This window comes from Staurois parvus, unplaced genomic scaffold (genome assembly GCF_062004578.1).
Source record: "Staurois parvus isolate SC_StPar_1 unplaced genomic scaffold, SC_StPar_1.0 ptg000691l, whole genome shotgun sequence".
In the NCBI taxonomy this organism is placed as follows: Eukaryota; Metazoa; Chordata; class Amphibia; order Anura; family Ranidae; genus Staurois; species Staurois parvus.
Window position 1 is genome coordinate 788,562 of NW_028318487.1, and position 14,964 is coordinate 803,525.

Genomic DNA, 14,964 nt, shown 5'->3' on the forward strand with positions numbered 1-14,964 from the left:
CAGCAGCTCCTCGCTGCCTGTCTAACGCTGTCTGAAGGGTGATCCACAAGCAAACAGCAAAGTAAGTGTAAACCCAGAGCTCTAAGTTTCTCTGACAACTCTGCATTGGATGTGAGGACATAGAGGGACAGTTCACTGTTGGAGTGGAGGGGAGAGCAGGATCAGGCAAGACTGGTAATTACCCGCTGGCACCCGATTACCGAGCATCTCCGACATGGAGGAAGACTGTTTGTTTACAGTTTTCCTCCCAGTCAGCTCAGGCACACTGCTCGGGATGGCTGTGCACAGCCATCCCGAGCAGTGTGCTTACAGTGAAGCACCAACACACCACCCCCTAGTAAAACACTCCCTACATATAGTTAACCCTTTGATCACCTCTCCTGTTAACCCCTTCTTGCCCAGTGCCATTAGTACAGTGTCAGTGCTTTTTTTTTTTTAGCACTGATCACTGTATTGGTGTCACTGGGGATGTCAGTGACACAAAGTTAGTTTCCCTCCCAGTGTCACAATGCCCGCCGCAGTCCTGCTAAAAGTCACCGATAGCCACCATTACTAGTAGAAAAAAATTCCAGTATCTATACCACCATTTGTAGACGCTATAACTTTCACGTAAACCAATTAATTTACACGTATTGGGATTTATTTTAGCAGACATGGAATAGAATACAGTTTGGCCTAAATTTATGACGAAATTTGTTTTTGTTTTTTTACTGGACTTAATAGCAAAATGTCCAAAATATTGTTTTTTTCTTAAAATTGACTTTTTTCTAATAGCGCAAAAAAAAAAAAAAAACCCACACAGGTGATCAAATACCACCGAAAGAAAGCTCAATTTGTGGGAAAAAAAAAAAAAAGACAAATTTCATTTGGCTGCAGCGGTGCATGACCGCGCAATTGTCAGTTAAAGTAACAGCGCCGTAACGCAAAAAATGGCCTGATCGGGAAGGGGGGGGGGGTAAATCCTCAGGAGGGTAAGAAGTTAAAGTGATCCTAATGCAGGCCATAGATGGGTCGAAAATCGGCCGATTTTTCGGCCGAAAATAAAATCGGCCGATTTTCGGATCGTTAGTGGGCGATTTGGTCGGCCGATTTTCGGTATTTTGGCCGTTTTTTTTTCCGGTAAAGTTGTAAAAAAAATCGGCCGATTTTGCCGATCGGCCGATTTTCGCGGCAATTAGTGGGCGAATCGGCCGATTTTTTACCGATAAAAAATCTGCGCATGGGCAGTGACCTGCAAGAGGAAGACAAAAAGAAGAAAAAGAAGAAGAGGAAGAGGATGAAGAAGAGGATGAAGAAGAAGAGGGTGAGGATGAAGAAGAAGAGGGTGAGGATGAAGAAGAAGAGGGTGAGGATGAAGAAGAAGAGGGTGAGGATGAAGAAGAAGAGGGTGAGGATGAAGAAGAAGAGGGTGAGGATGAAGAAGAAGAGGGTGAGGATGAAGAAGAAGAGGGTGAGGATGAAGAAGAAGAGGGTGAGGATGAAGAAGAGGAAGAAGAAGAGGATGAGGAAGAAGAAGAAGAAGAGGATGAGGAAGAAGAAGAAGAAGAGGATGAGGATGAGGATGAAGAAGAGGAAGAGGATGAAGAAGAGGATGAAGAAGAGGATGAAGAAGAGGATGAAGAAGAGGATGAAGAAGAGGATGAAGAAGAGGATGAGGATGAAGAAGAAGAAGAGGAGGATGATGACGAAGAAGAGGATGAGGATGACGAAGAAGAAGAAGAGGATGAGGATGAAGAGGATGAGGATGAGGATGAAGAAGAAGATGAGGATGAGGATGAAGAAGAAGATGAGGATGAAGAAGAAGAAGAAGATGAGGATGAAGAAGAAGAAGATGATGAAGAAGATGAGGATGATGAAGAAGAGGATGAAGAAGAGGATGAGGATGAAAAAGAAGAAGAAGAAGAGGATGAGGATGAAGAAGAAGAGGATGAGGATGAAGAAGAAGAGGATGAGGATGAAGAAGAAGAGGATGAGGATAAAGAAGAAGAGGATGAGGATGAAGAAGAAGAGGATGAGGATGAAGAAGAAGAAGATGAGGATGAAGAAGAGGATGAGGATGAAGAAGAGGAAGAAGAGTATGAGGATGAAGAAGAAAAAGAGGATGAGGATGAAGAAGAAGAAGTAGGATGAAAATAAGAATAATTCCAGTCCAGCAAAAAGTCTCTCTGCAGAGAGCTCTGCTATTTCTGACAGTTCTCTGACAGTTCCTTGACATTTACAGCGGTTGAAACATTGTATCTATTTGTTTCCGAATAAAAACATCTGTATCCTAAATGGAAACAAATAGATACAATGTTTCAACCGCTATAAATGTCAAGGAACTGTCAGAGAACTGTCAGAAATAGCAGAGCTCTCTTCAGGGACACTTTTTGCTGGCTGTAGAAGGGATGAAAATCGGCCGATTTTTTTTACCATTGATGGCAACGTCGGCCGCTTGAACGACCGAATTTTCGTTTTTTAAAAGAAAAATCTGCCGTTTTTCTCCCCATCTATGGCCTGCATAAAGGTTTGTTTTTAAATAAAGCTTAGGCCCGCCCCCTCTGTCCTCACTGGCTGTGATTCACATTGGCTTGCTGTCTCAGCCAATGAGGAGGCAGAGACCCGAGGCAGACGAAGCTGTCATTCACATCGCTGGAGCGCGATGAGGCTCAGGTAAGCGTTGGGCAGGGCTGGGGGCATTGCTGCACACAGCATAGAATGCACGAAGGTAAAAAAAATCCTTCAGTCTTTACAACCACTTTGTCAAAATTCAGGTATTTACACTGCTTTCATTAAAAATACATTTAAAGTAATATTAATAAACTAGAAAAGCTACAAATTCTGGGGAAATTGTGTGAAGCGTTCTTGCCTCCACCAGTAGTCTACAACTGGAGTGGGCGAAGTAACTGGGTGGAGTGGCTCTAGTAACTGTTGTGTGGTTGGAGTGGCTGGAGTAACTGTGAAAAGGTCAATGGGCAGCGTGAGTTGCAAACAAATGGTCATATTGCGAAAACTATCAGGACTATGGCTTAGCCGTGGACATTTTTAGTGGCAGCAGGGATAGCTGAACGTTTTGATATAAGATTTGTGTAGGTGGGCTTGAAAATGAGGGAGTGATGGCAGTTTAGAAATCAGGAGTGGCTGGAGAAACTGTGAAAAGGTTGGACTGGGCAGAATAACTGTGTGGAGCAGGGGCGGACTGACAACTCATGGGGCCCCCGGGCAGTAGGGGATCATGGGGCCCCCGGGCAGTAGGGGATCATGGGGCCCCTATGTCCTTGCCCAAACTCAAAACTCAAAAAAGCCTATGAAAAAAAGGTACCAGGGGCATCTCATGGGGCCCCCTACTGACCCCGGGCCCTCGGGCAGTGCCCGAGTTTCCAAATGGTCAGTCCGCCCCTGGTGTGGAATGTCTGGAGTGAGTAAAGCTAGTAAACATTACACTAACCAATTGATAGATCAAATCTAAAAAGTGCACATGGCAAGCTTGATAGTGTGAGAAATGCATTTCAACTTTTAATTATTTATATAGCACATTTAATTGCAATGTTGTTGCCCAAAGTGCTTCACAGTTACATTAAAACATACATTTATAAAACCATTAGCAGCATTATCACCTCAAATACTCTCTACTGTAGAAAACTTATTTCCAAACCTTGAACCAGAAGCCGGCCAAACTGTCACCAATTCAAAATTAGATTTCAAATAGGGCAGAGAAGAGCGGTTAAAAACAAACTGCTCCAAATTGCTCACTTCACTGGCGTCTTCAAATGGTTGTAGTTTTAAAAACTATAAATCCTACAGCAAAGCGCTTTATATTGTGAGAATCACAAGACCCAGACCTACATTTTGATGCATGGTATGTCTCTGAAATATTAAAAATGAAGGCACAGTCGCAGTTTAGAAATTGCCCTTCAAATTTGAGGTGGCTACTGTGGAGTTTCAATGAATGTCAATGGGCGGCGTGAGTTGCAAACAAATGGTCATATTGTGAAAGGTATCAGGACTATGGCTTAGCCGTGGACATTTTTAGTGGCAGCAGGGATAGCTGAACGTTTTGATATAAGATTTGTGTAGGTGGGCTTGAAAATGAGGGAGTGATGGCAGTTTAGAAATCATGTCCTGGTTTTTCAGCTCCCACTCTAGCTTTTGTCGGCTCCCACTCTAGTTTTGAACATTCCGCCATTCATTCCTATGGGACCAATTTCATCACAAAAACGCTGATATTTCGTGAACCATTCGACGAAACGTTCCACAAAGTAATAGCAATCCAATCGGGAACAATCCGCACGTTTCGGTATATTACTGTCTATGTTGTGTAAAAACTGTGGGAGGAGTTAGGGTGGTAAATTTGGCTATAATACTAAGAATATATATGTGAGATGACAGTAAGTGGTCGCCATGCAACAACACTTAATCAAGAGCTGCATTAACTTGCGTTTTCTAAATCTGTCTGGAGTTCAGTTTCAACCAAAAGCACAGCATAAACTTACTGGTCAGTCGGTTCCCCTTTGGCCAGTTTCTCCGCACAGGCGAAAGCCCCTTTATGAAGCCAGCAGTAGGTGTCCACCGCCACAGTCTGTCCTTTGTACTGATTCACGTGGACGGGTTCTGATGCCTCTTTAAGGAACTGTAGGAGACCTTGAATACCCATGATGGCAGAAGAATTAGTAGGAGCGCGGAATCAAGAAGAATGAGCGCTGTAGGAATCCTCCAGAGTAATCTGCATGAGATAAAGATGTGTGACGAACTTTCCCCACCAATCAGTGCAGCATAACCAGGATATCCAAATCCTAGGAGATAAGTCATTGGACATCCGGGAAGCATCAGACTTGCAGATCTAAAGCCGTGGCAGTCCGGACTTTAACCACTTCCAGTCCGGACACTTTTACCCCCTTCCTGCCCAGGCCAATTGTCAGCTTTCAGCGCTATCACACTTTGAATGACAATTGCGCAGTCATGCAACACTGTACCCATATGAATTTTTTTGCATTTTTTTGAGACAGATAAAGCTTTATTTTGGTGGTATTTATTCACCGCTGGGATTTTTATTTTTTTTTGCTATATAAATGAAAAAGTCCACAAATTTTGAAAAAAAGTGTTTTTCTTATAACATTTTGCAAATAATATTGCATCATCAATCTTCGCCAAAATTTATTCCGTTATCTTTTTTGTAAAAAAAAAAAAAAATAAAAAAATAACCCAAATTAGTTTATAACCAAAAATTATAATTTTTAAACTTTTTTTACATTTTTTTTTTTTTTTTTTAAATACTGTCACCCTAGCAGTACAGCGTCACCATGGTGACACTGTACTACTTGTGGGGGGGTGATGAAGATTTTTTTTTTTTTTTTACACTGATTGCTTTTACACCCATAAAGGCTGTAAAAGCAATCATTTCTCCTTCTCTCTGACTGCATTCCTGCAGCCATTGAGAACTACTGTGTGAGCTGTGATTGGTCACAGCTTGTCACATGGTACAAGGCTGTTGTGAATGGCCCTGTACCATGTGACCTCTGCTCATTCACAGATTTCACACGTAGTAAGCAATGATGTCAGAAGTGACATCTTGCTTACTACTCTGCATGTGAACACTGATTGGCCAATCAGTGATCACATGATCGGGACCTCGCACAGAGGTCCCGTACAGCGATTGGTGTTCCACTATGTCCGTAGGACACAGTGGGCACCGGATCGCGGTTCTGCGCTGCCAGGGAACGTGCACAAGCAGGGTGCGGGGAGGCCATTTATAAACGATCACCCCGACCCTGCACTGCCACCATCTGCCCGTTTATATACAACGGCCGGACGGGAGGTGGTTAAAAGCCAATTCCACCATGCAAAGTTTTAGGTTACTCCCATATGAGGGTGTAAAAAATATATCTTTAGGGCATGTTCTTATCTTTTTTAAAGTGACCCTGTCACCTCTGTAATACCCATAGAACACGGTCCCCCTGTAAAACAAAGAATTTAAAGAGGAACTTCAGGTTCCCCCCCTCACAGTTTTCACACCAGCGATTCTTCTTACCATGGCGAGTCACCCAGGGCCACCATTTTGGATACGGGAGCTGGATGTGACTTCGTCGGGAAATGACCCCATGGGCATGCTCCAGCTTGCACAGAGCTCTATGAGTGGTCCTGCAGCCTACTGGTACATGCAGGAAGGCTGCAGGAAAGGAGGAAATGGCACAAGAGACATCATACTCATCTAGTCAAGGACTGTGAAAGTGGGAGCAAATACAGATATCCATACATCTCAGCATTCCTATTGCCACAGCTTGGTTCAGTAAATTGCTCAGAGCTGAGACAAGCTACTGTTATGACGGATCCATCTCCTTCCTAGCTGTTGTTGAACAGGCTGCAGGGCGAAGAGATGGGGGCAGGTCAGAGTACTACATGTACTGTGCCCCATGGGGAGCAGAACAGTGTAAAAAAGTGTAATGATAGATCTAGAATATGGTCACTAGGAATGGGCTCAGGCGGGTTCAGGCACAAGTGCAAACCCACCTGAGCTATTCCACCAGAAAGCTGTCAAAACGGACAGCCAAAGGCGGTGGAGGTATAACCCACCCATATACATTCACCGGCCACTTTGTTAGGTCCACCTGGCAAGTACAGGGCTTGAACCCCTTTTTCCTTCAAAACTGTCCTAGTTCTTTGTGGCATAGATTCAACAAGGTCTTGGAAACATTCCTCAGAGATTTTGGTCCATATTGACATGAGTTAGGCTACGTTCACACTAGCCTTGTTTGCTAGCGGCAGAAAGGCGTTTGGGAAGCGTTTTTACAGCTTCCCAAACGCCTCGGACAATTCTGCCCATTGCAGCACATGGTGCTGTTCTAACGGGAGCGGTAGCCTCACGGCAAAACGGACGCCTCTGGTCGAGTCAGGAGGCGTTGAAGCCTCCTACTCTAGTCTATGGTGCCCGGCCGGCGTTTGCCAAGCGGTAACAACATTCAAACTTCATTATAGGCGTTTGTGGGGCGTTTTTAACGCTCGGCAAACGCCTAGCAACTGCCTCTAAACCGCGCATGCGGCGTCTGCGGAGCGTTAAAAAACGCTCCGCAACCGCCGGACCAACGCTTGCCAAACGCTATAGGGGCGTTTGGCAAGCGTTGGTAAAACAGTCAAGTGTGAACGAGCCCTTACTGTTTCCTACCTATCATCAAAAACCAGTCTGCCCATTCTCTTACATCAACAAGGCATTTTCCTCCACACAACTGCCCCTCAGTGGATATTTTCTCTTTTTCGGACCATTCTCTGTAAATCCCAGTAGATCAGCAGTTTTTAAAATTCTCAAGTCAGCCCTTCTGGCACCAACAACCATGCCACGTTCAAAGTCACTTAAATCCCCTTTCTGATGTTCGATTTGAACTTCAGCAAGTCGTCTTCGTCACATCTAGATGCCTAAATGCATCGATTTGCTGCCATGTGATTGGCTGATTAGCAATTTATGTTACAGAGCAATTGAACAGATGGACCTCATAAAGTGGCCGGTGAGTGTACAATTACGTTCCTACAAAAAGGCTGTAGGTGTAGATGGGTGCTGCGGCGACCACCAGCTGGAAATCAAAGACATCAGAGTGAAATTATGTCACCAGCATATCACGGATATGTGGTGGGCTGGTGACATACTTCCACCAATGTACAAGGAGAATGTGCATGTATGTGCAGCTGCGGGGTGGGGAATACCTCCGCCGCCCTTGATAGGGATAGCTCAGGCGGGTTCAGATACGTGTCCGAACACACCTGAGCTCATCAACGATAGCCACATGGCCATATTAGGTCAATGATGTCACGTACATCCCCAAGCTTTTGTGTACATGCAGCACCAGGACGAGGAATCCACACTGGAACCAGATTTTCCCTCACTGACAGATTCCTTCCAGTTCAGACCAAACCCAACTTTGTCACTAATATGGAGTACCCCCAGACCTCCGGGGATACTTAGGCCATGCATTCCAGGAGACCTCAAGAGTATTCTGTAGTACAGGTGGGCAGCTGATACAGCATTCTCACCTGGGCAAGAATCCAGGAAGAGTAGGGATGTGTTCCTGAAAAAAAAAAAAATTCCAATTGGGGTGGGGGTAGGAGAAGAACGCAAGAGAGGGAACAGGAAAGGTGAAAGTCTACCTTAGAATGCGCGATTGTAACACATTTTCACAAAAACATGGCATGAACGAGCCCTTTAACAACTTCAATGCTCTATATTTCACCCGATTTCTTACCGGGTATATTTTCAGCTTTCAGCGCTGTTGCAGTTTGAATAATTGCGCGGCCATGCAACATTGTACACATATAACATGTTTATCTTAGCGCTTTATTCTGGCAGGATTTACTCACCATTGGAGAGGTTTTTTTTTTCTATAGAGTAGAAAAGTTTTTGTTTCTGGTAAAAATAAATATTTACAAACAAGTAAAACAAGTAAAGCAGGACTGGGGGTGTGTGCTGCATCCAATGGGTGGCCACTGGCGGAAGCGGGGGTTTTGTGGACCCAAGTGGCAGCCACTGGTGGAAGCAGGGGGTGGACCCAATGGGCGGCCACTGGCGGAAGCGGAGGTGGTGGTTTGGTGGAGGGTCTGGACCCACTGGTGGGGTGTGGACCTGATGGGCGGCCACTGGCGGAAGCAGGGGTTTTGTGGACCCAAGGGGCAGTCAATGGTGGAAGCAGGGGGTGGACCCAATGGGTGGCCACTGGCGGAAGCGGGGGTGGCGGTTTGGTGGAGGTTCTGGACCCACTGGTGGGGTGTGGACCTGATGGGCGGCCACTGGCGGGGGGGGGGGGGGCTGCACCCAATGGGTGGCCACTGGTGGAAGAGGGGGTTTTGTGCTGCACCCAATGGGTGGCCACTGGTGGAAGAGGGGGTTTTGTGCACCCAAGGGGCAGCCACTGGTAGAAGCAGGGGGTGGACCCAATGGGCGGCCACTGGCAGAAGCGGGGGTGATGGTTTGGTGGAGGGTCTGGACCCACTGGTGAGGTGTAGACCTGATGGGCGGCCACTGACAGAAGCGGGGGTTTTGTAGACCTGATGGGCAGCCACTGGCGGGGGGAGGGGTGGACCCAATGGGCAGCCACTGGCAGAAGGGGGAGGGGTGATGGTGGTGGACACAATGGGTGGCCACTTGCGGGGGATTGCTGGTTACTAGCTCTCCTTTCCTCACACAGTGACAACATATATAAGGAAAGGAAATGCCGATAACGGTCAAGATTGTTGGAATGTGATCAACTGTGATTGGCCCTTTACCTCGATCTGTGATCACAGCTGGCGCCCAATGCACACCCCAAGGGTCACGTGGGAGGTGCGTAATGAGAGGATGTCCATAGACGCCCTTCCAGTACAAGAAAGCTGTGTCGTCACCATCTTTCGGCTATGGCGCAGTAACGAGATGGCGAAGGCAAGCTTCATAACTACATGCGCATGCATCACATGTAGGGCAAACCATTCGTTCCAATGGGCCCAACGCGTGAGAAACTCATTAGTCCCCAACCTTCCTCCAAAAACGTGCGGCACCGTGCAGTTTGGCGCAGACACATTAAGATGTCATTACCAGCACCACCGCACATCTGCAGGGCAATGCGTTTCTCTGCGCGTTGGAATTTTTCACGCAATGCCAACAATAGCGCGCTCCTCGCCTCCATGATTGTTTGTACATGGTGGCTGTGTCCTGCAGTACAGAGGTGACGTCATACATTGTATTGATATCACTCACCTGCACAGATCTATGAATGGGACTGACAGTAGGGACTACGGCAGAGAACAGGACGCTCCCAGCAATGACTCCCCTACTCTGCCCTCTTCATCTTCCTCCCAATCCCGGACTGACCCGCCATCACCGTCCCCGAACACTCCGCTCCTGCACCTCCAAGCACTTTAAACCAAGGCGCGCTCTCAGCCTGCGCTGACGTCACCCTCTACACACATGACCAACCCGAGTGAGGCGCGATCCGCCATGACAGCTAAGGGAAAAACCACACAGAGACTTCAATTTAATATAAGCGTCAGGAACCTTCGAGGCCGATGAGCAACAACTTTTTACAACAACGTAAAGCCTCGAATTTAAAGAAGAAAAAAGCCGAGGCGCAGCTAAAGAGCGAAGCCAGCAGTAAAAATGGCCGCAGCGGAGGCAGAGAGACGTAACGTGCCCGACAGACGTCGCGGAGGAGGCGGGTGGCGGGAAATCCAGAACAAGAACAGTTCGTGGCGCCAAATGTCTAAGAGGAGAGTATTGTACTGCCATTGGGTGACGGAAGGGGAGGTAACACTTCAGAAGTCCTCATCCTCCTGCTTCTTCACCAGAAATCTCAGGTAGAGAGATGGGATTAGGGTGACCGCCTAATTCTGGAGCCCAGACTTCTTCCTGATTGGTAGTTTCTGCTATTAACCCTTTCCATGCCAGAGCTGGTTTTGCACACTTTAACCCCTCGCCCTCCAGAGGATTCCCCCCTTCCTGACCAGGCCGTGTTCTGTGATGTGGCGCTGCGTTACTGTAACTGACACTCAGTGACTTTAATGACCACCGTAACCCGCCCCAGAACCCGTGTCATTAATATGTGTTCAGCTTTAAAGGGATGCGATGGCAATCCTCTACACCAGTGGTCTCCAAACTGTGTCCTGGGGGCCAGATGTGTCCCTTTACTTGCTTTTATCTGGCTCTCGGGGCACTATTCCTTCCACTGACACCAATGATGGGGCACTATTCCTCCCACTGACACCAATGATGGGACACTATTCCTGCCACTGACACCAGCAATCCAGTTCTGTCCCTCCCACTGACACCAATGATGGGGCACTATTCCTCCCACTGACACCAATGATGGGGCGCTATTCCTCCCACTGACACCAATGATGGGGCACTATTCCTCCCACTGACACCAATGATGGGGCACTATTCCTTCCACTGACACCAATGATGGGGCGCTATTCCTTCCACTGACACCAATGATGGGGCACTATTCCTTCCACTGACACCAATGATGGGGCGCTATTCCTCCCACTGACACCAATGATGGGGCGCTATTCCTCCCACTGACACCAATGATGGGGCACTATTCCTTCCACTGACACCAATGATGGGGCGCTATTCCTCCCACTGACACCAATGATGGGTCGCTATTCCTCCCACTGACACCGACGATGGGGCACTATTCCTCCCACTGACACCAATGATGGGGCGCTATTCCTCCCACTGACACCAATCATGGGGCGCTATTCCTCCCACTGATACCAATGATGGGGCGCTATTCCTTCCACTGACACCGATGATGGAACGCTATTCCGCCCACTGACACCGATGATGGAACGCTATTCCTCCCACTGACACCGATGATGGAACGCTATTCCTCCCAATGACACCAATGATGGGGCGCTATTCCTCCCACTGACACCAATGATGGGGCACTATTCCTCCCACTGACACCAATGATGAGGCACTATTCCTCCCACTGATACCAATGATGGGGCACTATTCCTCCCACTGACACCAATGATGGTGCGCCACTCCTCGCACAGATACCAATGATGGGACACTATTCCTTCCCCTGACACCATTGATGGGACACTATTCCTCCCACTGATACCAATGATGGAGCACTATTCCTCCCACTGACACCATTGATGGGACACTATTCCTCCCACTGACACCAATGATGGGGCACTATTCCTCCCACTAATACCAATGATGGAGCACTATTCCTTCCACTGATACCAATGATGGGGCACTATTCCTCCCACTGACACCAATGATGGGGCACTATTCCTCCCACTGATACCAATGATGGGGCACTATTCCTCCCACTGATACCAATGATGGGGCACTATTCCTCCCACTGATACCAATGATGGGGCACTGTTGCTCCCACTGATACCAATGATGGGGCACTATTCCCCCCACTGACACCAATTTTGGGGCACTATTCCTCCCACTGACACCAATGATGGGGCACTATTCCTCCCACTGATACCAATGATGAGGCACTATTCCTCCCACTGACACCGATGAAGGGGCGCTATTCCTCCCACTGACACCAATGATGGTGCGCCATTCCTTGCACAGATACCAATGATGGGATACTATTCCTTCCCCTGACACCAATGATGGGACACTATTCCTTCCCCTGACACCAATGATGGGACACTATTCCTTCCACTGACACCAATGATGGGACACTATTCCTTCCACTGACACCGATGATGGAATGCTGTTCCTCCCACTGACACCGATGATGGAACGCTGTTCCTCCCACTGACACCGATGATGGAACGCTGTTCCTCCCACTGACACCGACGATGGAACGCTGTTCCTCCCACTGACACCCACGATGGAACGCTGTTCCTCCCACTTACACCGACGATGGAACGCTATTCCTCCCACTGACACCGACGATGGAACGCTATTCCTCCCACTGACACCGACGATGGAACGCTATTCCTCCCACTGACACCGACGATGGAACACTATTCCTCCCACTGCCACAGATGATGGGGCGCTATTCCTCCCACTGACACTGACGATGGGACGCTATTCCTCCCACTGACACCGACGATGGGACGCTATTCCTCCCACGGACACCGACGATGGGACGCTATTCCTCCCACTGATACCGACGATGGGACGCTATTCCTCCCACAGATATCGACGATGGGGCACTATTCCTTGCACTGACACCGATGATGGGGCACTATTCCTCCCACTAATACCAATGATGGGACACTATTCCTCCCACTGATACCAATGATGGGGCACTATTCCTCCCACTGACACCAATGATGGGGCACTATTCCTCCCACTGATACCAATGATGGGGCACTATTCCTTCCACTGACACCGATGATGGGGCACTATTCCTCCCACTAATACCAATGATGGGACACTATTCCTCCAACTGATACCAATGATGGGACACTATTCCTCCCACTGACACCAATGATGGGGCACTATTCCTCCCACTGATACCAATGATGGGGCACTATTCCTTCCACTGACACCAATGATGGGGCGCTATTCCTCCCACTGACACCAATGATGGGACGCTATTCCTCCCACTGACACCGATGATGGAACGCTATTCCTCCCACTGATACCGATGATGGAACGCTATTCCTCCCACTGACACCAATGATGGGGCACTATTCCTCCCACTGACACCAATGATGAGGCACTATTCCTCCCACTGATACCAATGATGGTGCGCCACTCCTCGCACAGATACCAATGATGGGACACTATTCCTTCCCCTGACACCATTGATGGGACACTATTCCTCCCACTGATACCAATGATGGAGCACTATTCCTCCCACTAATACCAATGATGGAGCACTATTCCTTCCACTGATACCAATGATGGGGCACTATTCCTCCCACTGACACCAATGATGGGGCACTATTCCTCCCACTGATACCAATGATGGAGCACTATTCCTCCCACTAATACCAATGATGGGGCACAATTCCTCCCACTGACACCAATGATGGGACACTATTCCTCCCACTGATACCAATGATGGGGCACTATTCCTCCAACTGACACCAATGATGGGACACTATTCCTCCCACTGACACCAATGATGGGGCACTATTCCTCCCACTGATACCAATGATGGGGCACTATTCCTCCCACTGACACCAATGATGGGGCACTATTCCTCCCACTGATACCAATGATGGGGCACTATTCCTCCCACTGACACCAATGATGGGGCACTATTCCTCCCACTGACACCAACGATGGGGCACTATTCCTCCCACTGATACCAACGATGGGGCACTATTCCTCCCACTGATACCAATGATGGGGCACTATTCCTCCCACTGATACCAATGATGGGGCACTATTCCTCCCACTGACACCAATGATGGGGCACTATTCCTCCCACTGACACCAATGATGGGGCACTATTCCTCCCACTGATACCAACGATGGGGCACTATTCCTCCCACTGACACCAATGATGGGGCACTATTCCTCCCACTGACACCAATGATGGGGCACTAATTCTCCCACTGACACCGATGATGGGATGCCATTCCTCCCACTGATACTGGGGTACTAGTCCTCCCACTGACACTGATGATGGGGTGCTAATCCTCCCCCTAATACTAAAGATAGGGCACTCTTAACTCCCTCTGGCCACAGTCTGGCCCCTCAAAAGTCTGAAGTCTAAACTGGCCCTTGTTTGGAGACCCGTGCCCTAGACAAAAATGAGCATGGGAGGAAGAATCATTTTAGGCCTGAAGATTGCTTAACCCTCCCAAACATCATATAATTTCTGAAGACACACCCTTGTGGTAGTCGGAATTGTCATGTGATATTAGCACAACAGCTTATCAAGTGCAAAATTTCAGTAAAAAATACACTAATTAGAGCACGCAAACACAATATATCAGGGTGGATAAAAATCAATGATTTTTTTTAAAGAAGTACAAAAATCGGATTTTTTTGATTTAAATCGGATTTTTTTAAATAAAATGCTTTTTGAGGAAAATATATTACCATCCAAAGGTTATTCCATCATGAAATAAAGATTAGTTTTTTAATTATGTAGAATAAGGCTGTATATGTTTAATATTTTTGGTAAATAAATTCCATGAATCCATTCACAATGTCAGGCTCTTCCAGAGGTGTTTGTAAGATTATTGGGCGGTTTCTCTGCCTACAAGATATTATCACAGATGATTGGTTTACTTTTGCAGTTCTCAAAACTGAATTTGACTCAGCGGAGATCACATGCCTCTTCTTCACAGCAAAAATGTTATAACATGAACAGAGGTAAGAAAAAGACCTTCATCCTAACTTCTACAAACCTATGAATACAGAATCAACCCCTTCAGTGCTAAGTGTCAAGAAGTTCAGTGAATAGAATAGAAACAATATTTTTCTGATTGTTTGGAGTGGAATAGATCTGCACAAGAAGAAAGTGAAACTAAGTGTGAGGGGGAGGGGCTGACAGGCTAAGTTTCTTCAAATATATATATTTTGTTTAG

At 47.3% G+C, this 14,964-nt stretch overlaps 1 protein-coding gene across 1 annotated transcript in view; it reads right to left on the reverse strand.

The window, feature by feature from the left end:
* Positions 1-9,871, reverse strand: part of EXO1 (exonuclease 1) — a 50,433-nt gene extending 40,562 nt beyond the window's left edge. Inside the window, exons 1-2 of the mRNA XM_089652725.1 lie at positions 9,692-9,871; positions 4,473-4,702 (exon numbers count right to left, since the gene is read on the reverse strand). Of these exons, the coding sequence (XP_089508851.1) occupies positions 4,473-4,633 (161 nt within the window). The 5' untranslated portion in view covers positions 4,634-4,702; positions 9,692-9,871. The remainder of the gene's footprint in view (positions 1-4,472; positions 4,703-9,691) is intronic.
* Positions 9,872-14,964: the final 5,093 nt, after the last annotated feature.